Source organism: Coturnix japonica, chromosome 2 (genome assembly GCF_001577835.2).
Source record: "Coturnix japonica isolate 7356 chromosome 2, Coturnix japonica 2.1, whole genome shotgun sequence".
NCBI lineage: Eukaryota > Metazoa > Chordata > Aves > Galliformes > Phasianidae > Coturnix > Coturnix japonica.
The window spans coordinates 43,037,648-43,065,179 of NC_029517.1; the positions used below are offsets into that span (position 1 = coordinate 43,037,648).

Sequence of the window (27,532 nt, forward strand, 5' to 3'; positions counted from 1 at the left end):
TATGAGGAAAAACTTCTTTACAGAAAGGGTTGTTAAGCACTGGAATAGGCTCCCCAGGGAGGTGTGGTTGAGTCACCATCCCTGGATGCATTTAAAAACTATTTGGATGTGGTGCTCAGGGACAATATTTAGTGGAGGGTTGTTAGGGTAGTATAGTTGGGTAAGGTTGGAATTGATGATCTTTAAGATCTTTTCCAACCTGAGCAATTCTATGATTCTATGTTTCTATGAGTCCACAATTATTTTGTTGTTAAGACTTGGAGTTTCATGAGAGGGTCGGGGTCTTTCCAGAAGAAGGATCACATCTATATGTCTCATTGTTAACTACATGTACAGATGTATGAAAGGCAGGCCTCTGAGGGAAAAAGAAAAAATGAGTTCCATATGTTAAGATCTGTACTCCACTGGATTTAGATGTTTCATGTAGAAACAGCTAGTTTTACAGCAATGTGGTCAACTTCAAAACTGTAGAAAAACAAACTGAAACTAAACAAAACAGGATGCTGACAGATGAAAGAAGCTGACTGTAGCAGAGACCCTAATATTTTTTGCAATTAGAATCACACTATGAAACAACCAGCTGGACAAAATCTCTGAATGTCTCTGTAGATACAGACTTAAGGCAGCAGAAAAGGAAATACTCTGCTTAAACAAACACAGGTATGTCCTTAACAGAGGAAAGAAAGACAAACATTTGCCCTTGAAGGAGAAGCAGCAGCAAGGAAAAAGAGATGTAGCAGGTTAAAAGTGAATAGATAAAGAAGAAGGCAGTAATCTGGAAAGGAGGCAGATGAAAAAATGAAAAGAGAAAATGTAAAATATACACTGGAAGAGACAGAAACACAGAGGAGAGGAAACCAAGGAATGAGGAGGAGGCAAGAGGAGCATTTCAGTACATGTTTGAATTGGTTCAAACCCAATAATTTATGTAATACTTTCACACCAATTTCAGCAGGATTTGACTCAGGAAGGGTTATAATTTCAGTTCATTTTTCTATTAGACTTGCAATTGTGTGCAGTGAATGGAAGAGAATTTTCAGGATCTGGTTGTTTCAAGATAAACAGGAATGCTGGGCTGACAAGTCCCTAGGAAAATAATCCTGCCCAAATAAGCAACAAAATGCCTCAGAGCTTTTTCCAGGTTTATGTCTGTTTCAGATGGGTTCAGTAGGAAGGACTGTGCACATGTGGTGAATATACCTCTACTCCTCTGGTGGCTGTGGGTTTTTTGGAACATAAGTACATTTATGACAAGTTTTACTTGGGAGGGATGCAAGAAATGGAAGACAGCTCTGGTAAAATGAATGTCAGATATCTGCAACTTGAAAGAAGCACATTTCTGTTGAGATGCAAATGCATTCCATAGATATTATAAAGTGAAACAGGACCAGGCTACTAACCCCTCTTCAGGATGTAAGTACAGAAAATCCACAGTTTATTTGGTTTGGTTCCTTCTTGCAAATCAAATGATTTGCCAAAAAGGCCAGATTCCTTTTTCTCAGTAGAAGTGAGGAGGCACATTATATTGACTCACCAAAGGCCACAACTGTAGAAAACCTAACAGGGGAGCAGATGTAGCTGACAGTGACAGTGACAGTGACAGAGTGACACTTCCCAGCAGCCTGCAGGGCTGCTTCTCCCCACATTCAACTACTGACAATGGATCTTTTCCTCCTGTCCTCTTTCTATTTGTGCAACAAGCCTGAGTAGAAGATGTGTAGGAGGAAAGCAGAGGAAAGAGATGGTAGGCTTCACAGGAGACATCTGATCTAGAAGTTGCCAGAGTGCATAATTTATTACTGGACTGGTGAATCAAAAAAGAGCGTGGGAAGAGCTGAAGCAGGCTAGACTTCTTATAATAACACTCACTGGAAAATCAAGAGCTGTAGCATATTAATAGCATTATGCAAAGCAATATTGATTTTTTACAAGTCACCTCACTTATTCTGGCATTGGGGGAGCTATAGAGCACAGCCTGGGGACTGCTGGAAAGAGCTCTGACAAGACTGAGCCACTGCATTTAGTGCCATTGTATTTGCTCTGTGTTAAAGGAAACAATTCATCAGACACTTCTGTAATCAGAGAAATTTTGAAGCAGAAGGCATGCTCTCCAAATGCCCAGTATATTTTAGGGCTAGAAAATATGTGATAACTGTATTAAGTTAGCAAAACTTTGTATATCAATCGTTTTAGTGTCCCACACCCACAGGTATTGTCATAATGATAAACTGATAAATCAAATGGAAAAATAAGCATTATTATTTTTTCTTTTTTCTTGCAGAAAGTTGAATATGCAAACACTTTGCAGAATTTCAAAAAGTCAAAATAAACATAAGTGTGTCTCTGTTTTCAGTATTGATGGATTTTGGAAAGAAGTCCTGATAATAGACATCTGTTATATTCCAATTAAATGGAAGAAAAAAACAAAGATGTTTATGTAGTTTGACTAAATAAAACTCTCTATTCATTTCCATTACCCACAGCTCTTTCTTTTAACAAGTAATATAACTTGTTTCCACAGGCCTTATTCTATTAGAATTACCCTGGAGGCAAATACAGCAGCCTATGGATAGCCCAGTAATTGGTGATTCCAGCACGTTGAATGGCTTTAATCTGCAAAACTAACGAGGAAGGAGATCAGTCAGAGCATCTACAGCTGTTCAGCTGAACCAGCCAAAACTGAGAAAATAGGTCATAGAATTATAGAATACCCTGAATTGGAAGGGACCCACATGGATCATCGAGTCCAACTCGTCACATGAGGGACTACCACTATTCTGTAGCTTGAAGACCCTAGAGACATTATTTTTGGGTTAATACACTCTCACTGGTGTTATAAAGTAATCTCTTTTCATTCAAATTTTATAGAGGTCTACAGTGATTCAGCAGAAGATTGGCTTTCACAGAGTCTATAATCTATACTTGATGATCCATTTAATTTCCAGTGACTGTAGTTCTTAGTAGTTTCTGAGTTACTAACACTTTCTGTTTATTAAAAATTAGTTAGAAAAAAAGAATAGTAGAAAATACCTCAGACTTCTTGCCAGTTTTCCATCACTTTTCCTTGTAACACAGTACAATTGTTGATCAAAAGCTTCTGTTGGAGTTTTCTCAGTGGTTACCAAATTAACAACGTGCCACCTTCACATTTTTGCCTTCTGTAACTGTACTTCATCCTTTGAGAACTAAAGCCTTTACCTTCCTCCTGACTGTCTCAAGTGAATATTTATTTTCCTTAAAGTAATTAAGCAAGTAATTAAAACAAACAAACAAAAACCCGCCCATAACAAAACACTTTCCCTGAGTCATCTTCAATTTCTTAATGCAGTCTAGTGTAAAAGGAATACTGCAGGAATCCATGTGTTCAAAAAAGCCACAGTATAGCCGCTGAGTGCGTGCATGCTAGCAGCTGTACAGAATAGCATGCAGAGCCAGGGCTTGAATTAACAGTATAACTGGGAATAAAAAAGATAGAAACCAAAAACCTACAGCATATGTTCCCGAGGATCTGCTTTATGAGTCGCAAACCACAAAATGCCATTCTGTGCTCTGGGTGTTAAGGAAAGAAATTTCTATCAGTAATTAAGTCTTACCCTACTTTTTATTTTATTTTACATACTAAACAATATGTACAATAAGCTTCACAGGTTGCTCTGGCCACATTAATGTATGAAGGCTCTCTGAAAGTAATACCTCCTGTTTTATTACGTGGGTCCACAACATCAGAGATGGATGTCTGGCAGCAGAGGTTGAACCCTCCCGCCAATACCTTGTTACATTTTGTTGCCATAAAACAGACTGCAATTGATAAAATGCTATCTGACATGAAAGTGTATATGAAGCAAAGGTGTGCGATCGAATAGTTCATCAAAGGTGAACAAGTGTAGTTAATGGTGATAACTTTGTTGAAAAATAGTGTTCTGTAACTAAGACTTTGCTCTATCAAATCGTATTATTGTTCTCCTTTTATCTGTTACACTTTTCACATAAAGAAATAGGAGGTATTATTTCAGAGCAACCTACATATTCAGTTTCACAATGAAACTCCTTCTTAGTCCCAGGGAAAACACTTGCAAACTACAAATGCTTACTTCTTAAAACATAAGCAAAAAATGACACAGAAGTTAACCAACATAAAAGACAGCCATCTGCACCTCAATATGGCCTTATTATTATGGTCAATATGGTTGATATGGTTCTGGCTTGTAACAGGAATGATGTGGTGAGCAGGACTAGGGAAGTCATCCTGCCCCTTGTACTCAGCACCGGTGAGGCCTCACCTCAAGCACTGTGTTCAGTTCTGGGCACCTCAGTACAGAAAGGACATAGTGGTGCTGGAGCAGGTCCAAAGAAGGGCAACAAGGCTTGGAGAACATGCCCTATGAGGAGAGACTGAAGGAACTGGGGCTGTTTAGTCTGTGGAAAAGGTGGCTGAGGGGAGACCTTATTGCTCTCTTCCAATATATGAAAGGTACTTATAGAGAGAGTGGGGCAAGTCTCTTCTCACTGGTGACAGGTGACAGGATGAGGGGAAATGGCCCCAAGTTGCTCCAAGGTAAGTTTAGGTTGGATATCAGGAAAAAATTATTTACAGAAAGGGTTGTTAAGCACTGGAATAGGCTTCCCAGGGAGATGGTTGAGTCACCATCCTTGGATGTTTTTAAAAACCATGTGGATGTGGTGCACAGGGACATGATTTAGTGGAGGGTTGTTAATTAGGGTAGTATGGTTAGGTTGTGGTTGGACTTGATGATCTTTAAGATCTTTTCCAACCTGAGCGATTCTATGATTCTATGAAAGCAAGACCTAAACAGTGGAAAGTTTTATAGGCCTTACTTATACCTTGCATGTACACAACAAATTTCAGAAAACATTACATTGTATTGTATAAAAAAGATATGTGATAAATCTAAGGTAATAGAAAGAAATTACAGATATTCAAAAAAGATGCAAAATACCAACTCAAACAGTTTTGCATTTAAAGACCCAACATTGCCATTTTCTCACATCTTCAATGAATTGAGCCATAGTTTTCATTATCATCAATCTACCTTATTCAGTTCTCCATTCCTTTGAGAAACTACTTGTAGGCTTCATTACTTGATTTCTTCTGCTTCCCTGCCTTTGGCTCCATAGCAACCAAGGTAAAATTAGTAGCAGAGAGAAAATCCCAAACAGCCCTGAGACAGAATCTTAGGAAAATCGCCTTTTATTTATAAAGGAAGATGTTAAATCAAATGTGCGGCTTGATGAGTTCTGGATTAGGATTTATGAGGAGTGAAAATTTCTAGTATACCTGGGTGTAACAGACAGCCCTTAAAACACTGCCATCCTCAGAGACCCACCAACCATCAGGGTATCAAGAGCTACAGCTTCAGTAATAATTGAAAGCAGTTGGACAGTCCTCATTTGAAAAACAAAAACAAAACTAAAGAAGCAAGGCTGGAAGAAATAGTACTCTACCTCATGGAAAATACATTTTAATGCAAAAATATCTTGAAGTAGTTTTGTTTGTCCCTCTGCCTGGCATATGAAGACACTGAAAAGTTCTGGCATCGTCATAACTGTCATTGCCATGAGAGAAAATAAGATAGAAACTTTTAAGCATGTGGTTGCAGAGAGCAGTCTAAAATTTCTGTCCTTTTCATTTATCAGGCCAAGAGCTAATTAGTTGGAATAAATAAGAGGACTTCCCTCATGGCATATTAATTCACACCGCATATTCATGGGGGTTCCTTCTCATCCTCTCAAGCATCCCAAACTGCCTACTGAGAGGCAGCATGCTCTGCCCTCCAGCACTGCCCTGCAGAAAAGTGGGTATAACATCACTTACTGTGTTTTGAAGTCTAATTAGCTGTTTGCAAAGAGAACTGAGGCCTGAAAAGGCAGATGAAAAGTGCTTCAGAAATGCAAAATATTATTATTACTATTAATAATACTAAAGAACATCCACCAAATAATTATCATAGCAAAACAGCACTGATAGTTTCGTAAGATTCACAAACTGTATGAAAGGCACGTTAATGAGAAGTCAGGGAAATACCTTCATTTCTTTCAACAAAACCACTTAAATATCATCATTCTTTGGTTTTAATATTTCTTTTTTAATGCAGCTGGCATTAAATATTATGCCTAAGCTAGGTGACTTTTCTAAATAGAGAAAATAATATGGCTAATGTTATCCAAATTACTCCATATTAGATTAACAAATACTGAATGCTAATCAGGAGGTTTTCCAGATTTGCAAGCACTGAATTGGCTGGTCTCTTGAAAAACATGACCTATTTTTAAACGCTGATCTTCAAAATGCTCTACTTACAGTCTTATGTTCAAAGTATTAGGCTGCAAGGTTTGAAACAATCTAAATAATTGATGACCTCCTAATCAAAAGGGACATACATCAAAGAGAAAAATCTACAGTGCTGTTCATTGAAAGACTTGGGCAAATACAGGAAAACAGAAAAAGGAAGGCAGTGACCGAAAATGTGGGCAAAAGCAGAATTAAACACTATTGAAACTTTTTTTTTTTTTTTTTACAGACCACTCCTATCATAAATCCCACAAATTGTTTATGATGAATAATTCAGTTGACAATATCAAGAAAAAACAAATCCCAAAGCAAACTGAATTTTCACTTGATATTCGCAACTCACACTTAGAACACAGATCAGTAATTGCCCCATATCCAAGTATTCAAATGTCTAATATTTCCAGACACAGAGTTGGATAAAAGAATGTGTTTTCAAACCTTCAGCTTATTTCACCTTGAATGATCATAAGTTTGTGACATGCAACTTGACAGTTTGGAAATTCTTAATTTCCTTTAAAAAAAAAAAAAATTAAACCAGAAAATGCAGAATTAGAAAGAGATTTTACATTAACGACTGTACTCTGTAAAGAGTTTTGATATGGATTAAATGTCTATGAATCAGGTCAGAATCAACACAGAAAAGTCCCAAAACATGTCCACTTTAGAATACACTTCTACTTAAACTGTCACAAGTTCACATGTAAAATGCATCTCAGGAAACAGAGACATCTTAAATCTTTCAGTACAGAAGTAAAATATTCATGGGATCTAAACTGTATAAAAATAGTTCATGTAGGTGAAGAAGATTTCTCATATAGGCAAGGAGAATGTTGACAACAGGTCACCTTGTAGTTTTTGTGATACATCTTTTAAGTCAAGACTCTTTTTTTAATTAATATTTGCCAGTTGTGATAAAATAGTCCTAAGTTCCAAAAAAACACTCCCCAAAATGTAATTTTAATGGTTAGACTCCTTTAATCTTTTAGAAGTAATTCATTCCATTACCATTTTGATGTTTGTGTATAATTCTATGATGTGCTACCAATGTGTTCTTGTGGCCAAAAAGGCCTATGGTATCCTGGCCTTCATTAATAAAAAGTTTGGCTAGCAGGTCGAGGGAGTTTCTCCTCCCCCTCTGCTCTCCTAAGGCCACATCTGGAATTCTGCGTATAGTTCTAGGCTCCCCAGTACAACAGAAAGATGGAGGTGCTAAAGTGAGGGCTACAAAGATGATGAGGAGCATGAAGCATCACTGTTGGCTGAAAAGCTGAGAAACTTGGGATTGTTTAGCCTGGAGAAGAGAAGACTGAGACAGGATCTTATCAATGCTTATTGATATCTGATGGGTGGGAGTCAAGAGAAAGGAACCAGACTCTTTTCAGTCTTTTCAGAAGCAATAGACACAAACTGAAACATTTAAAAAAAGGCACAACTTTGATTCTTCTCCAAGATGACTGAGAACTGGATGTCTTAAATGACTTAATAGGGTTCTAATCTCCAACAAAGCTGAATACAAAGGTGCCTACTTAAACTGCATGTAGTTAACAATAAGGACTGTTGTAAGTGCAGAAATGCAAGATGTAAGGGGAGAATGTTCACTTAGAAGTCAGTTTCTTGGCTTGAAGCTCAGCCCACTTCCCATTAGATCTTAAGGTAGGCAGTGTGGCTCTACCTATTACAAAACATGGAAGATAATTGCTCTGGAAGCAATTACCTGAAAAATGATGTCATTTTCTATGAATTTGATAATTGTGAAAAGCCAAAGCAATATTCGGTGGTCAACATTGGGTTCATTTGCCAACGTACTTACTAGTTTGCTTTAAACATGACGGCTAATGAGAACAAAAAATGTTTTCCTTCATGCCCTTTGCACGATTCATGGATAAAATTTATGACACAAACTGGTTAAAAAGTAGCAGCTCTTTGTGGAAGGGCTGGTTGACACAAACCATTAAACACTTCTGTCACATAGTCTGAAACACCTTAATTCTGAGTTTTAAGGAACATGTTCCTCTTTCATCAAAGGTTAAACAAAACTTGAGGAACAGTTTGTTGCAAGCATTGACACAAGTCAGTCACACTTTAAGCCATGTATTTTGTAATTTGTCTTGTCTAGCTTTTCCTATTAGTTTCAACGACATGCTGTGACAGTTTGATAGATTCAGAGCCTTTGCAGTAACTCAAGCCTTTGTATATAAAATAAAAATAATTACTTAAAATAGCTTAAATATATTTACAGAATATATAGAGATTTTGAGGTTTCCAGGTGTGCACCAGTCTGTGCTGGGCTATGGAAATGTAGCTGTGTTCTAAAAGAGATTTTATTTTGCCAAGCTTTTATTTTCTGCATTTTTGCCCTTTGCTTTCCTAGTCAGCAGCACCTGCTCTTTCATTTCCTCAAAGTAGGTCAGTAGTCAGCCATCAATCTTTCATCTTCATTACAGCTAAATCCTAAAGCCTGAGGCAAATGAACCATTTTAAAGGAGATGCAGTGATAGCTGTGGTATTCTGTCTCTTATGTTAGCCATTTTCAGCTGAAAAACATCCCAAAAATCCAGATGAAGCTAGTCAGTCTTTATCTGGACAATAGCAGAAATTCAAACAGTTTTCACAAGATCTTCATGATAATCCACTGCCTAGTTCATAAACACAGAAATATGGGTCTAGCCCCCACGTTATATAATTTCCTTTACATACTTACTAAATCCTGATTTTCTACAGTTCACAGCCCCATTATCACCCCCTACAAGAAGACAATTCTAGATTCTTAGCTAACCTAGTGTCTTCTAGTTTCCAATTGCTCATGATTGATATTTAACTGCTTTTGCATGTGTCAGCTGTGACAGACACTTTTCATGCTCCTTTCCCACTCCTGTTCTTTATTCTACCATGAAACTCAGTCAGTAATCATACCACATCCTAGTACTCACTCTGCAAAGTTAACACAAACTGAACTTTTGTTAGACTTCTTTAGTAGGAGAGGTCTTTTATCTTTCTGATTAAACCATGTTTTTGCATGTGCCTGTTTCTTTATGACTTCTTTTATTTATTTAATCAGCGGTGACCAGCTTTAAACAAAATACTACCACTACTTAAAATTTCTGAACAAATCTTGTGAAGATTAGATTATTTTTTCTCTATTGATTTTACATATTTGTGCCAAACTCTTAAAATCTTCTGAAACAGCTATTCTTTTTCTGTAAATCAAAGAAGAACATTCAACAAAAATACTCCAGAAATAAAACTATCAGATAATTTCATCAGACGCAGGCAGTAGCTCACTGATTTATTCTTGAACAGCAAAAGACTTGGCAGGGTGACGAAGACAAGACAGAACTCAAAGATAACAAAACACAATGACAAGGAAGCCCATATGAAGTATATGCCTCCAAATGTCAGGAGGACGTGAGCGAACAGGATGGCGGGGAAAGTGATGACACTTTTTCTGGGAAGTCACAATGATGTAACACCTCTCCAAAGGGCTTGTATGCCAATGTACATATGAAATACTGTCCCAGACCTGTAACAGACAGCAGGAATTGGAGGTGTGCTGCAACTGTGGGGCTAAATTATCATTGGTGTTGCAGAAATATAATAGAAAACCTCCCGTGACTGGAATGCTACAATAGATAAACAGGACAGAACAAGATGGATGGAAGAGGGAAAATGGAGAAGTTGCCTGTTACAGGAGATACCAATGACAGTACATTGGGATCTGCTTTGAGCTGGACAATGAGACTGTCCAGAGCCTACAGGTTAAAGTTAGAGAGCAAAACCATGTGGAGTACGTTGTGGTAGGCATCTACTACAGTCTGTTTGATCAGAGATAAGTTGATGAGATCATATATAGAAAATAGGAAAAATCCTCATGCTTGCAGGCCCGGGGTCACCTTCATGACCTTAATCACCCTTATATGGGCTGCACAAACAACACAGGAGAGCACTAACAATCCTGGTGGAGAACTGTGAAACACACTGATGAAACATTCCTGACACAGGTGATTGATGATTCCATGAGAGGAGGCACTCCTCTGGACAGGATATTTAGAAACAGGGAAAAAGTTCTGGGGGAGATGAAGTCTAGCAGTAACCTTGACTGCTGTGAGCAGGAGACAGTAGATTTCATGATCCCGAGAGAAGAATACAAGGCAAGTAGCATGGTAACAATCCTGCTAGTAGGCTTTGGCCTGTTGTGAGATTTGCTTCAAAGTATCCCATAGAAAATGTTCATGGAGACTAGAGGAGACTGTAAGATATATGTTTTTTAAGGATAACCTCCTCTAAGAGGAGTAATGGTCCATTCCCCCATTAGAGGAAATCAACAGCAGCAGACTATCTTTGTGGATGGGTGTGAAGAGTGCTTTCGGTACTGATTATCTTCACTGTAAAAGTTTCAACAAAACATCATTATAGACAAACATCTGTTTGTCTAGAATAGACTAAACAAGTGGACTGTGAGGGGGACTGAAAAATGACTAAAATAACAGATTCTAAGCATTTTGATAACCAGCAGCACGATGTTCAACTGGAGGCCAGTCAAGAGTGTTTTATTCAAGGGATCAGTACTAGGGCAAATACTGTTTATCATCCTAACTATGCACATGACGGGACAGAGCACATCCACAATAAGTCTGCAAATTATACAAAAGTAGGAGGAGGTGCTGATACACCAGATGGTTTTGCTGCTACTCAGTGGGTTGTCAAGAGGTTGGACAACTGTTCTGACAGAGATCTAAAGCTGAGCAAAGGGAAATGCCAAGCCCTTCTTGAGGAAGAAGAAACCCCAGGCAATCACTTGTACCAGAGGGTGCTTGGCTGGAATAAAAGGGCACTCACGGAAAGACAGGAAATGCCACTTAAGCAGTAGAAATTAAACATCAGCTCCTTTTCATAATGAGGATAGGCAAGCATTATAACAGACTACTCAGTGAGGATGTGAAGTGTCCGTCTTTGAAAATATTCAGGACACATCCAGAGATGGTCTTGAACAACATATCCTAGGACTACCTGCTATAAGCAAAGGTCTTAGATCAGAAAACTTTTAAGTCTTTCCCATCCAGCACTTCCATAATTCTGTATTTAGGATCTTTACTCTGAGTTTCTGTTAATTAAATAAAAATTAATGCAAACAATGGTAGGCCTCTTTCTCTTTACAACATATTAGATGAATATATTTTCCCTCTGTAACACATTTAACAAGTACTATAAAAATACGATATTCATGACATTCTAGGGAAAGAATACGAGCTGCATGTTGAGAATTACTTTCTAAACATTCCTCAATCAGTATTCAAAAGTGCTATGTAGAGTATGTCAAAACATCTCTCTCTATTCTGTGAAAACATTATAAAGAATAGAAATAAAATTAAATGAAAAGAGAACTAGAAAATTACTAACGTATCTTCCACCCTGGCATGTAACAGCAGTAGCACTTGCTGACACAGTTCTATCTAGCCCAGTACCTGTCTCAGACAGGTGAGTAACTTAAGGAAATGACTTGTCAAGGATATTCATTTTAACAGCTTAAATAATTATTTTGACCATTTCTGATATGACTCCACCTTTTCAGATTAATTAAATTGATATGAATTCTTATATTTAAAAAAGGAACATACTGACAAAATTGAAAAAAATATTCCAACTCTCACACTCCTTCCCTATCAGCAGTCATTTTCTTGCTCCAGCCTAACTCCTTTGTAATGTCATTTCCTCTCTTGTTGCTTGATGATCTAGCATCATGCAGAACTTTCCATCTTTAATGTATCTCCATAGAGTTTTAACAGGCTGTTCTTTATATTAGCATTTACAAATTAAGACTATGAAAAAAATACTTTGCTTTAAATCTTTGCTCGCAATGTAAGAGTAGACCCAAAGGAAAATATAGAAAATATGTATGTGCCTTCAACCTTTATAACAATTGCTGAAGAACACCTACAGATTGGCAGCAGAAAATTTTCATTTTGCTTTTATCTACTGCATAAAGTTATGTGCTGGATCACTGGCATTATTTCAAATAAAAATTGCATAGTAAATTACTTTCTATAATTAGTTCTATAAATTTTTTATGTAGGTGTTCTGCTCCACTTTTATTTGTAACAGTACCCCAAAATGAGAAGGGACTAATCAAAGCAGTTAGATGAAAATTCCTTTTCCGTAAAGAAGTAAACAGCACACAGGGTGGGTAGCAGGTATAAAATCCTGTTATGTAAAAGGGTGAAAATCCCGGAATAATATCACTATCAGAACCACAGGTTGCTTCAATAATGTTTGGATTCTATATCATTCCATAAACTATTCTTAAAATTCACATGAGCCAGTTGCTCACATGTTCAACACTGCTGAAACCAAGGGAGACTCCTCACTCTGAATCTGTTGGGAAAAAAAAAAAATACAAACAACAAACCTAAATATTTAGTGAAGCCTCTATAGTTTTCCCCATAATTTTCTGACTTCTGTAGTATCTATTTCCATAGTGAACATCAGAAGAAATTCTTCTAAACTGCTAAGAGTTACATGATATTTTATTTATTAATGAGGAATTATGGCAAAGGCTGGCATAATGGTTTTAATGTACAAGAAGGGTATTTCTGTAGGATGATGATTCTAGCCTTATAAACCCTGAAACAATATAGTAATAATAATAAAGAAACTCAACTGCTTCACATTCTCCATTCTCTAAGATTCTGACTTGGGTCACAGATGCTGCATGAGAAAGCATAAAAATATTTTGGATGGAATGGACACTCAAATAAAAAAGCAATACTAAAGACATTAGTACAAAAAGAAACCTAAATCCAAAATTTCATTTGGGAAAACCACAGATCCCTCTTAATATACTCATAATACAGAAGGTAATGCATTAAATTGATATGTATACATACACATACATACATACGAGAAGAAATAATATTATGAGGAATTTTATTGTGTGTTCCCTTTTCTCCAGCAAGAGAAGATAATACAGTGGGATGTTCTAAGTAGTAATACAAGTGTAAACATATTTTGTTGGACAGTTATGCTGGAGAAGACTAATTCAAAAGCAAACATGTTTTTGTAAGAGTGAGTAGATTTGTGATAATATGCAATTTTTGTAGAAGTGTTCATTCTACTGTTTGGCAGATCCCCCCAAAAAGCTGTTCCACACTTACATATGAAGAATATATTTGATTTTTTGAGAGTATGTTCATCAGAGAGGAAACAACTGTTCCTTCTGAAACTGTAAAGAGTTTTTACACATAGAACAAAGGCAGTCAAAGGCCTTCCTTTAACACTGTATGGGAAATCTATGCATAGAATGGCCAAAAGGAACTGCAATATGTATTCTGCGATGACACTAGTGGGTTGTTTTTTTTATTTTGTTTAAGTTTTCTTTGTTTTCAAAATGTCCATATTTTCACAGCCAAACACATATTTGTGTTTTATAGATTATATAGATAACTAAAAACTGTATTGCTTTTCCGGAGATGAGGTCTTTGAGCTTTGAGTACAGATACAGTGTAGGGTGACTCGTGGATGCTGCTCTGTAAGAATGCTCAGCAACAGGGAAGAATCTGGGAGAAGTAAACACAGAAGTGAGATGCTTTACAGGGTGTAGATGTAAAGAAGATAGCTTTGTGCTTGGGAGTGTTTCTTTAGGTTCTCTCACCCCACAAGCATCAAATCTGTTTTGCACAGGTTAAGTTTCCAACCCACTACATCACCTGCTTATTGCCTGTGCATTTGCCCATGTTGTCTAACTGGTTCACCAAGTGTCTGTAGAGCTCTACACAGAAGTGCTCCACATGGAACTTTGCCTCTATTCTAAAAACTACAACACTACCTATCAGGTTTTAGAAGTACTGAGGTGATTTCAGTTCAAAGACAGAACTTCTATTTTAGGTGAGAGAGCATTACTTCATGGTCTAGCATTTCATAAAGGTCTTGTGATGGCCTAACTCTCACTACTGACAGCAGGACTCACTCATCACTGACAGTAATGTATTTCTGGACACGGTCAGGACATCCTGGGTGAAAGACACTAACTACAGTCAGAGATGCTGGAGATTGGCCTTCTCCATCAATTAGCTCAGTGACTAAAGGTATAGTTTTGAAGGAGTACCAGAATATTCAGGATGTGTCTTTTCAGTGTCAGCCTATTAAACACCTGAAGGAAGAAAAGAATATTCTTCCCCCAAAGAATCATTAATTACATTGGATAACTTGATAACTTGTTCTCCTAAATAGCCGTTCTGGGGTAGGCCTTGATCTCTGCAGAGGAGACTGGCAGAAGGATTTTATTGGCCTCTATTGCATACTCTTGGATACTCTCAGCATACTCTTGGAGTAGTTCATTATACTTCATTTCATCTGTGTCAGCATCTGTTTTCTGACATAAGCAACCAAAAGAATCCCCACAAAAGCTAGAGAGATGTTATAGGGTTAGAAAGGGATGAACATTGACTGCTCAGGACAGAATGCAATGAGTAAGATCAATCAGTTCTTGAGGCAGATATCTGAATTTTTTTCTTGATCAAGCTTTGGAGTTTTAGACGTTTCCCTGTCTTCCTTGCTTCTGATATTAAGAGCAATTCAAACCACTGACAAAATAGCAAAACATGTTCCTGTCTGGATTAGAATGCCTTTAAATTTTGACACTTAATATGCAGTTGAAGTAACAATGTGTCCAGAGATCACTGAGAGAATTACCTCTGAAAGAATGAGGAAAGCATGTGAGCGGATGAGCTTCTAAGCTATTGCAAATGTGGCACTGCTGAATGAATGCTGAATATCCTAAAGCTGCATTGCTGCTATTTGGTAGTCAAGAGCTGAATAACAAAGAATCAGTGGAAAGTAACTCTGTAGTAGTTTGCAGCCTTTAAAGGAGTGTAAAACCAGTACAATCTTTGGCTATGTGCTTAATCTACAGACCGATACATCTGAATGAATCTATACAATGTACTCAGTATTTAAAGTGAAGAAATGCCACTGCATATACTACAAACTAATCACCCTCAGAGAATAAACAAAATTATCACAGTGACTTCTGTATAAACTACTCAGGTGTCACTGTCACATGGTATGTCTGGTGCTTTTAAAGCTGATTAGGCTATGAATCATTTACCGATAGTCTAGTGACTATATTGGTGTTAGATAGTGCCACCTGATTTCCTATCCTCAGGTACTCTTTCCTCTCAGGAATCAACATTATATCTTGAAATACCAAGAGAAGAACCATAGCCTGGATTGCCAAATACAGTGGAAAGAACAGGATCTACTGAGTACCTTTGGTAGTTGAGCCCACAGAAGAAGAGCAAGAACAAAGTGGTCCTGAAGTGGGGATACACCACAAGCATTACAACAACATGAGTAACAGTAACTATACACAAATGAACCCAGTGCCATGCTTCCATATTCCAGAGTAACACTTCCATCCTAAGAGCCATACTCTCATTCTGAAGTCAGTACTGCTCAACAGCACTAGCAGGAAAACATGCAGACAAAACTGTTGAGATTGACTACAAAGATCTGTGAGGAAGGTGACTAAGGCGAGTGGGAAATATCACAGCAAACAGAGTTCAACTGAACTAACTGTAAAGTCATTTTCACTTTAAAACAATGGAACTACTTACACATTTTCTAGGGAGTGTGAATAAATGCATAGAAAATGATCTGGGAATCATCTTGACAGAAAAATCTAAAATTTCGTTCAATAATGTATAATAGTGAAAAACAGTACACAGAACATCATGTACAATAGGATGAATAACAGAGAACACTATCACACAGATCTTCTGAAATACACAGTATTAATCATTCTACCAAAATGGTGCTTTAGAATTTCTATGTCGTAGGAAAGGAAGCTAGATGAAAGTGAAGTAGGCTACCAAACAGAGAAAAGGAAAATAAGGATCTACAGTGAGCACATATGAAATAATGAATGGTACTACAAAAGCAGATGGGAAAAACTCAATTCTTTTTCTTCCCTAAAAGAAAAATAAGGTATATTTGTGTGCCCTGGTGGCGCAGTGGTAGGAATGCCGCCTTGCAACACTGGGGCCCAGAGTTCGAATCCCTCCTGTGGCACAAGTGGTAGAAGTGCCGCTCTGCTACACAGAGGCTCGAATCCCAGGGGTTGGACTCGATGATCTCTAAGGTCCCTTCCAACCCACACGAGACTATGATACTATGATACTATGATATTCAATGGGCTACATAGCAACTTTTTCAAAACTGGAAAAAGTTCTTCAGGCAGCATATAATTAGCAATTACAATGAACTGCAAGTTAGCAACAGTCAAGAACAACAGAGATTTACTGGATAAACAGAAGTATTTAAGCAGTAAAAGTGCAAAACAGTATCATGAGGTATTTATAACCACATAGTTGAAGCCACTACCTGATAGGAACCATAGGTGAAAATTTTAAGTGGGACAGATGAACTCTCTACTGTGCACTATATGCTTCTAGGGTCCACATCTTAAAGTATTTGTGCCAGCAAATGTTGCAGGCAAACTGCTGTAACATGTGAACTACAGGCCTGGTGTATGATAGTAGAACCTACATTCCTAAGATTGGTATAAGCAGCATTTCTTGGTAAATAGCAGAGCCAGAACTAAAATTGCTTACTGAAGAATAATAAACAGCATGCCTCATTTTATTAAGTAGCTGAAGCAGCAGCCATTCGCCCTGTCATTTTGGAACTGACCCTTCTCTTATTTCTTTATTTTTGCCAATTTGATATCTGTTTCCATGGAAACATAAGTAGAACTAGCCACCAGCTGAGTCAATCTCAGTTGCTGGCTCCCAGTCCTCACGTTTTGTTCTGTTCCCTTGGAAACTGATGTCACATCAGAAAGACAAGTAAACTAGCATTTGCTCTTTAATATTTAGTCTTTCTTTGGACCTCCTTCAGATCATTTGTGCCAGCAGACTTCCATGGCCATTCATTTCATCCTCGCTGGCATGGCTGCCAGCTACCGGTGGGCTCCAGCAGATGCAAGTGAGTGTTCTCAGTTTCAGCAACTGCTGGTGGGCTGCCCGCTGTGAGCTACAGGGCTTGAAAGCAAGCTACATATTTTAGGAGAGACTTGGCTCCCAACGCCTGTAATAGTTCAGATTGGAAAGAAAAAAGAAAAAAATTATTTAAGAAATAGTAGGGGAAACAGATGGGTATAATGATATTGAGAGAATGACTAAGGAGCTCTGACTGGCATTAGGCTGAACACCTCCAGAAACTACTTCAGCCAATTATATACTTCATTTCATAATCTAGTTTTGACAAAGTTCTTACTAATCCAGCTGTTAGCTGACTGAATAGCCCAAGAGCACAATGTAAACAATACTTCTAAACACATCTGTTTATGCATATGTACATGTGTAGAAAGAGAAGAGAACATGATCTGATTCAGTGAAGAATCTGCATAATTCTACTCAAGCATGTGAATTAGAACCAGACATCTTTACCAATCCTCTCACATTTTACTCAGGTACATACAGATGCACACACATACTCTCCTCTGTATATACTTTCATGGCAGTGTATTTTCCAGTTCTGTAACAGTTGTCATGACTGAAGACAAGAATTAAAAAGGGAAATAAATGGTAGAAATATGAAGTAAATATATTAAACAAAACATTAGAGAATCACTCAGGTAACTAATCGAGGACTTAAGTACAATTTCATATGAAAACATTACTTGATCTACATCCATGTAGTTGAATCCCAGTTTTTTTTTGTTTGTTTGGTGTTTTTTTTTTGGTTTTTTTTTTTGTTTTTTTGGGTTTTTTTGCTTAAAAGCACACAAACAAAACAATTCTACACGGGGAAAATAAAAGGCTGTCTGAAAGAAAGGCTTTTTATGTTGTGGCCTCTGCTTTTAGTTAACTGGCCTAAATATCAGGATAGAACATCACGCTCTCCTTGCACATGCCTTTAGCTTTTCTTCCAAACCTAATATTAAACTCCTTTTTGAGTTTTATTTACATCATATCTAAGCTAGATCCTCACAACTCCCACTGAGCAGTGGCCTGGCATTACTACCTTGAATAACTTCTAGAATTCACCTACAGTCCAAATAATATCCCTAGAATTTTCACTTCTTTATGTACTAGACTTGGAGCAGGCACACAGTAAAGACTACTAGATACTCAGGCACAATATTTACACTTTCAATCTCGTTGCAGTGATATCCATTTACTGAGAAAATCCTCAACAACTTTGTGTACCTGTAGAGTTATTTCAATTCAGCTAACTTATGAACAGTCCTTTGAAAGAAATTTTCAGGCAACTTAGTTGCTTTAAGCCAGGATAATTCTGTCTTAATCAAAGAGATGTAGAATGAACTGAATTTACCTTGTCTACATGTGTGTTTCCTCTAGCTGAGCTTAAAATCAAAATCAGAAATCCCACCTACCACTACATCACTAAAACTTTGCATAGAAAAAGAGAATCTCTAAAATTGCTGCTGAGGCTGTAATCAGAAAAGGCCATTTCACATTACATTGAGCTTAAGTCTCAGAAGCACAGGTCTGGGAGCTGGTACCCTCTCTCTTGAAGTATTAGCAAAGTGATTGCAGTCAAAAGGATGTACAGCATCTACTTACTCCAGATAATGAATGACTGACTCCTGACAAACCCATGCTGCTAGTTTAAGGCTCTTCAAAAGGCCACCTTCAAAAGGTGTGGTGAATTGGCTCCAGCCAGCAGACAAACACCCACACAGCCACTTGCTCACTCAGGAGACAGGAGAGAAAATAGAAAGAGCAATAGCAAGAAAGCTCATCAATCAAAATAAAGGCAGTTCAATAAGTGAGGAAAAGAGGAAGAAACAAACAAGTGGAAAATTTCTATCAAACAAACAAACAAAAAAACCCAACAACTAAATCACACACACACACAAATGGTGATACAGAGGCAATGTCTCACCACCTCCCACATGAAGGCTAATACACAGCCAGTCTCTGGAAGACAACTCCTGCATTCCTTCCTCCACCCCAGTTTTTACTGCTGAGCATGACTTGCTTAGCATGCTGTTGCACATATGGTTAGGAATATCTCTCTGGACAGTTAGGATCAACTGTGTTGACTATCCCTTCCTAGTCTCTTGTCCATCCTATTCACTGTGTGTGCAAAATAGTAAAAAGAGGTTATGTGAATGCTGTTGAGCATTAGCCCAAACTTTCCTGCGTTATCAACATTTTTAGACACAAATCCAAAACACAGCACCATATGAACTGTTAGGAAGAATTTTAACTCTGTCCCAGACAGACCCAGTTAATAAGATCTTAATACAGAGAAGATTTTCTCTGCTTTGTTATATGACTGACCCCTTCCCCCCCTAAATACTCCCTAGCAAGTCCTAGCACTACAGGTTTTGATTGCTACTCAGTAAATTTTCATGGAATGTACTAACACCAGTTCCTCACTCCAACACAGCACTGAAGTAATCAATATCTACCACTGTTTATGGAAACTTAGGACTATTTTATTCCCTGTACAACACTTAAAAGCTCATTATATAAGTTTCTTCTTTCCAGACATTTTAATGTTCAAAAGCAGTTTTGCAATGTCCCTCCAGAGTTCTTTACAATCAGCCCATCTTACTACCTGGAATGCTTTACAATAACAGCTAAAATTGTGTCATTTATTCACTTCCTCTTCCACTGAAGAACACAGGACCCAGCACAGATCCCTGAAGGAACTACATTCCTCCTTCTCTAATGATAACTTTTAGGTATTACTGAATTCTGTTTCCTTGTTCTAAAATATTTGATGCTTGTTTGAAGGCTTCCCTCTTTTTCTATGGCTAGTTAATTTTCATAACAGTCTTTCGTGAAACAAATTGTCATGTCCTTTCTGGAGACCTAGCAGGCTGTGTCAGCTTCTGTTCACATGCTTGCTGGCTTCTTCAAAGGATTTCACAGTTTTTGAGTCATATGTTCCTCTACAAGTATCATATCAACTCTTCTTCAGTGTTGTATATTTGTCTCTAATTCCACTCTTGACTATAATTTTTATCAGTTGGCCTGTTACAGGCAGTAGCTCAAAGCCATGAGGTTTTCACTCTGCCTTGAAAACACAGCAAGACATTTACAACTTTTCTCTCAGATATCAAAGTAGCTCTGAGCTTATGATTATGTACTGCTGTCAGTAGTCCTAGTACTCCTCTGAACTGCTTTAGAAAATAATCTAGTGCCTTATTTGTAAACAGTTTGTTCCTACCAGCAGCTCGTCACTCTCCAGTGAGTTCATCACAAGGGTTCAAGCATAGAAATCTCCATGAGCTTTTCAACAAAAACTTTTGCTGAAAAAAGCAGCAAAATGGTCATCTAATAATTCCACTTGACCCCTCTTTCTGCAAGTAATGCCATAGTTTCCTGATCAAATATTACTTCTTCAGACTACACGGCAAGCTTCCTCCCTATATGTAGATAAAAGGTTTATTATTCTTTTCTGTGCCTTTTGCCATTTGTTTTAACCTTTCTTTATTGTGTTCTACATATAACCTAACAGAGTTTATGACCCTTTTTATTTTATTTTCCTCTTTTGGATACTTCCCTCTCCCCCCCCCCCCCTTGTAAGGGTATCTTCCTGCTGTTCAACCATGCTGAGTTTCTCCCTTTTCAAGTCCTATTTGATGTGTGGCATGCACTTTGCATCTATAATATGTGTATTTTAATTCTCTCTTGGCCACCTGTAAAGATTTAACTCTCTAGGGTGTCCTCTATAGCGTCTCTTTAAGAGGCTCCCTCAGTGTCATGTTGTTTCCCTTTCTGCAGTTGAGTACCACTCTACCCATATTTTTTTGGCTTTTGCTGCTTCTTCAAAGCTATTGAAGATAAGAAAATTTTATTTGTAGCCACAGAATAGCCCTTCAAATATCAATACTTTGCAACAGACTCCTTATTCAATTCAGAATGAAATCAAGGGTTAATTCCTCTTGCTGGGTACTCCAAGCTGGTGAAGTGTGAAGCAGTCACTGCCATGAAATAAGTTCACTGTGCAGCATATTCTGATGTGGCACTTGTCCAGTTTACATATGCATATTTTTGCTTTTGCAATATTTATGACTCCCTCGGTATATCAGCCAAAGCTGATCTTCTAACTTGTTGGTTAGTAATGTGTAGCTGATAACACTGTCATGTGCTTCAAATATATGGGAATTCCAATTCACTCACAGAACTGATTAATTTGATAACCTAATTTTACTTCAAGTTTTCTTTAGTAGTCAATGCGATTCCACTACTGGTATGGCCTGCTCCACCCTTCCTGTATACTGATGTATTTTTACTACAGTAACACCACCATAGAAAGCTACACTTCTCATTTTCCACATTTATTTCTATATTAACCATAGAGGTCCAAGTCAAATGTGTCTCAGTGATGTCTTTTTCTCTTCTGTATCTTCTAAAAATGCACTTTGTTCTGTTCGGTATTTTGTGGGTTTTTTGTGTTTCTTTGTTTTTGTGTTTGTTTGTTTTTCTCCATTGCTTCTGTACTTCTATCTCAGGAAAATTCAAGGTGAAACTTAAAGTATTAGAAACATTCCATATGATTCCAGAATATTAAAATACTGGTAATGTTATGACATGGTTGAATAGAAGGAAATATCACAGTGACAACTGTATATCTAATACTAAGGCATCAAGGAACAAACACATTACTATCCCAGACAAACAGATCTTAAAACGTTGCAAGAAATACTGGCACTTGGCATACAAATAATTGTTTTTTCACTTGTCTAACACTAATGTAAGACCACTTTACTTTCAGGAACTATAAAATCTAGCCTATCTCCCCTAGTTCTTATTTGCTTAACATTATTATTGATTACTTTCTAAAGCCACAGTGATTCAATCTGTGCCCACATATCAGAAATTTGTTATCTGAGCAAGAGGTGTGCATGACTACATGTCTACATGAAGACTTACTGAACTGTAGTAAGTATACAATTGAATTATAACATGCCTGGTGCTCAGGGAGAAGTGATTCCACTTCATAAAAGGCTTTGCTGTTTCAGACAATGGTTTCATTCCAAAGCAGGTGCATCAGTGAGAAGATGAAATGAGACTGGTTTCCTTTATTTTTTTTGCCTTATGGTTGGATTCTTTGGGCCTAATTGACAGTAAGACACCTCAGTAGCAGAGCATTTATTATGTTTGTCTTTAGAAAGAGGAGTAAACTCACACTGCAACACAGTGACAGCAACAGGTGACTGTTTCCACGAAAATCTGTAGCAATGCTAAGTCCTCAAGAGCTGCAACTACTTTGTCAAAATTATCTGAATGTAACTGCATAGTTGGAATAATACAAGTATAGTTGTAAATAGATAGCCAGAGGGTATCTAAGAAAAAGACTCAAAAAGACTCACCAATGAAGAGGCCTTCAGTCAACATGGATAACGTTGAGACTCACCACCAGAATTCCAAAAAGGCATAATCTCCAAAAAGAAAAATTACCTTAGTGCTGGTCCGCCCTTAAATAGGATTTAGGATTTCCAGGTACACAGCTGAATTACCTTCACCTGTGCTCCTACAGGTGACTCGTCACTTGCCTCAGATGGTTAATCAGAGGTTCAGGCTGTGATCAACAGTTTCCCTTAGACTGTCTCTAAATTTATTAGGCAGTAGGAACAAATAGGCACACATATAACACTTTTGCACATAAATATTTCTTAAGAAACCAGGAAAAATCCAAGATGATTTGAAAAAGAAAGTAGGGTTCTGCAGAGGGACAGTTAAATAAACACAAATTCCAAGTACAGCTTAGGAAGAAACTAACAAGAAAATCAGCAACTGGTTCTCTTCACTGGTCTGAAACATTAGCAAATCAAAAACATTGCAGAGGATGTAACAAGAAAAAAACAGATGAAAAGAGGAAACATTATGGATTAAAAACCACCTTTTCACACTGCTGTTTGAAGCTGTGAACCAAGCCTACAGTACTCTATACAAAGATTATGTAGGAGGAACCTTACCATTCTTTTGTAGGAAACTGGAATACAGCTATAGAACTTTCAAAGCCATCCCCCTGTAGTCTGTTTTTAGCAAAAAGTTTTCTTGCCTGTATATCAAATACCAGTAGCTGCCCTACTGATGGCTGGAGGATCTGGATGCTTTGGGTCTCAGCCCTTGTGACTTTTTACTTGATCTCTTATAGCGTTTGTAGATGTGTTTCACAAGGAAAGCTGATGTCTAGGGTCTGGATTGCAGAGACAATCCAAAAACTGACAGACAAACATTCCAGTTTGTTTCTTGCTTCTGCCAGGGGCATTCATTCCAACAGAAACCCTTTCACTTCCCTTTACCCTTTTAGATATACGCTGCTCATCTTCTACTTTAAGACATGGATAGATTGACTTCACAAATTCAGAGAAAGGAATTTGGAGCTTTAAGAAGCATCTATGAAAACACAATTAATGAAGACCACTTGAAAACATTAAATCTTCATACTCCAAATTGCCTGCAGTAGTGTTTACTATGTGATAAGTATTTTCCAAACACACAACAAACAATTACTACTCAGGTAAGCTCAACTAAAGAGTTCACCATCGCAGAATGCATTAAAAAATCCCTAAAATGAAAATGACAAATACACATATACAATATACAATTGCCATTTTCTTTTAATAAGGGGTCTCAGGGACCTGAAGAGGCTTGCCTCAGGAAAATAAACTGCCGTTTACCTCATTGCTTAAATATGTACAATAGTTTAAATAAGTAAAAGAGTTGAATGACAACATTTACTTGCATATTACTTTTATTCCCGCCCCCTCCCTTCCCCACCAAGCCAATCAGCTTAAGAAAGCATTCTGATCAGTTTGCAGTCACAACAGATATTTCTAACAGAGAACCTTGGTCAATTCTATCCTGAGTATTTAAAACATGACATAGGTTCATGCATGTATTATCCATTTTGATGTGAATTTTCAAGATTTTGCATGGGCTTACCCAGTTCCCAGAGAAGTCCAGCTTTAAAACAGTTCAGACCATTGGGGTTCATCCCCATGATCATAATGCCAAGTACGGAGAAAACTCACAAAGATTACAGTGGCACACATTACCCATATGTAAACTGAAAACTTTTAGAACTGCAATTACAATTACTTTTCAAATATATTGCATTTAAGATTTGATAGCTTCACAGTTATTGTGGCTGTCTATAAAAGAAATCACTCTTGTGATTCTGCTAAGGTTAGATATCAGGACCTTCAGTTTTGTTTTCCCTTTGATCAGGGTAAAAAAAAATAGTTCATTGTCTATGGGTTATGGGCTGGTTCGGCCCATCTAATTTAATCAAATTCTGAAATGAGCACTATTTACATTAATTTTGTAATTACTCGTAATAGCATGTTTGGTTTTACATGCACAGTGAAACAGTTAGAAACAGTGATAACTAAAATACCCTCAGTTGGAATGTAGTTGGAAGATAATGAAATAAACAGGTCTATCAACATACTGCTGTTGTTTCAAGCTCTGCAAATATGTCTGTACAAGACACATTTTAGTTGTGTTTTCCATTTTTACTGACGTTCAGAATGACTGGAGAGACTCTTCAAAATCAAGTTCAAACTCTAGGGAATGATTTTAGACCAGATCAGACTACAAAATGATTTCTTGAAAGGCTTCAATGGCAGCCTAGGGTACATCATTCTAAGGTATCTTTCAGAAGTTATATTCAAATACAAAGTAAAATCTTCTGATAAAGCTTCAGAACCACACAGAAAAGTAGGAGCAAAGTAAAAACAATGGAACAAAGCATCAGGTATTTTCTTGCAAATACTAACAACACAAGAGAAAAATATTGTTCTTTATCTCACCAATTTCCAAGTACTGAAGAATGGACTATCAGTTCCATATTATCCTCATGATCTACTTTTCAGATCTTACTATTTTCCATGTTGGGGTTTATAAATGAACAAACACAGCTAATCTACGCACAGATAGAATTGTTTTTGTTTTTGTTTTCTCCTTGGTTCTTTTTGCCAGGCCCTCCATGTCCAGAAACCCTATTCTGTTCTTCATTGTTCCATTCCATTCCTTTCCATTCTCCACTAGAAAGCTACCAAAATGCTGGAAAATTTGCACATGTGGCAATAAGCTATTACTTCCTCTCTACTGAAATCTGTAGCATGACCTTTCTGAGAATTGAATTATAATAGGAATAATCAGCATGTATGTTTGCACATGATATTACTGAAAATAAAAATAGCAGTAACTAACATAATTCCTGAGCACCTTAACAAAGAATGCAGTAACTGCATTGTAAGCAGTGACTTTTGCATTTATCTTGTATCAGTGCTTACTGAAATCTGCTAATGGGTTCTGATAATCTATTATTTATTGCAACAGACTCTAATAGTGAGCCTTAGCAGAGAAGTCTCCAGTGTTTACAACACTTTCATCTAAAAACTCTCAGAAGTGATAGGAAAGTAGCACCTTCAACCACAGATAGGTTTTCTTTTGGTTGCAGTTGTTTCATTTCTATTTGCTTTTAAATACAGAATGTTTATTTCCCCAAGATGCACAATTTGCTTTCATATAAACTAAAGCATATAGGAGGTTCCTATAGAATGCTGTAGATACACAACCACAAGTACTACTTGGGCTCGAGGACATACCTCCATGTTATACTTTTCCACTGTCCTTCTTAAAGGGTCCACAACCTGCCAGCAAATCAAGATGCAAAGATCAATCAGTAGCATCCCTCCAACTATCACCATTAGCTTCTGGTCTTTAATGATCTGGAGAGACCAAAAAAAAAAAAAAAAAAAGAAAGAAAAGGGAAATTCCCATGAGCCATGGATAGATACCTGTACAGCTTTAGTCCTATGCAGCAAGAGAAACACAGGTTGCCAATTAAAGGGTATTTTAACAATGAATGGGGAAAAGTTTCAGAAATACTAAAAGATGAAAGCAAGAAGACACAAATTATTTTAGTTCATTTCGTGGTTATTAGAAGTATCAAAAGTGCATTCAGACTTCTAAAGAGAAACTGGGAGATTTCTTAAATATTAGTACTGAAGCCCAGCATTAAAATTTACACCTGAGAAATTAAAAAATGTCTATTTTAGAGATCTGCTATTGTGTTTATGTATGCAAGCGTGGAAAAATGTTTGCAACATGTCTCAGAACAGAAGGAATCAAACTGGGATAGAGTTTTCATTATGATCTACAGTGCAGACCTTCTCACAACTTTGTTCGATCTGGAAAATATGTTTGCAAGGCACTGAAAGGTAAGTTCAAGATGTTTCATGTTTTTCTGTGTATGTGTGTGTATATATATATATCTTTATATATCTATATATAAGTTCCCTCAGTTACCCAGGTAGTAGACAGGGATGACATATTTTTTCTACACTGCAATAGTGAAGGGCAGTTAAGCATATGCTAATTAAACATTTTTTAATTCCACATGAAAAAGAGAAAAAAAAAATTAATAACAAGAACAGTTCAAACTATGTATTACAGTCTTGTATAGTTGCATGCTATCCCTATATTATTTCTATTACTTTTAGACACACCGCTACATAAATAAAATACATTATAAGTGCATTATTTCAGTTGCTAAGTGGTCAGCAAATTCTAAAATTCTGGCTTAAATTAATTTTATGTAAGTTTTCTTGTGCCTACGTTTCTGTGTTTTTTTTGTTTGGTTGTTTTTTTTTTTTTTAATGAATGTATACTTTTATTACTAATGAATCCTCATTCAATATTCAAAAGATATTGCCAGATTGTTTTAATATGGACAAACTCATGCAGTTTTCCATAGTTGGTTTCATTCAAATGAAATATTCAAAAATATTAAGCCTTAATAATTTCAGTTCAATTTGATAAACACTGTAGGATTTTGAAATAAAGCCATAACCTTAATACAGGCAAGGCTAGCACTCCTGCTTAGAATATTTGCATTGAATTCCTACTAAACTTGAGAAAAGGACAGAAATAAATGCAACTTGAAATAATGTAAAAGGAACCTTAGAAAGTTTGTTTTTCATATGATCTGGTGCAATACATTCTTCATTTAGAAAGAAGTTTCTTCAGTATTGTACACCACTCTACTAAGCTACTGGGTTATGCTACCAAACCATTTTGAGTAAATTAAACATAGAAATAAGGTTAGCAATCAGAATTACTTTAAGGACTTGAGGCATTATTTTCATTTCCTGTGACCAGTTATTTACATCCATGTAGCTACCATCATTATGACCAGAAAGTGACACTTTTCATGTATGTATGAGGCAAG

General features: G+C 37.1%; 1 protein-coding gene across 1 annotated transcript in view; it reads right to left on the bottom strand.

Annotated features, from left to right (window-relative positions):
• Positions 1-27,532, bottom strand: part of GABBR2 (gamma-aminobutyric acid type B receptor subunit 2) — a 449,900-nt gene that overhangs the window by 100,489 nt on the left and 321,879 nt on the right. The window contains exon 13 of the mRNA XM_015854241.2: positions 25,908-26,030. Coding sequence (XP_015709727.1) covers positions 25,908-26,030 — 123 coding nt within the window. The remainder of the gene's footprint in view (positions 1-25,907; positions 26,031-27,532) is intronic.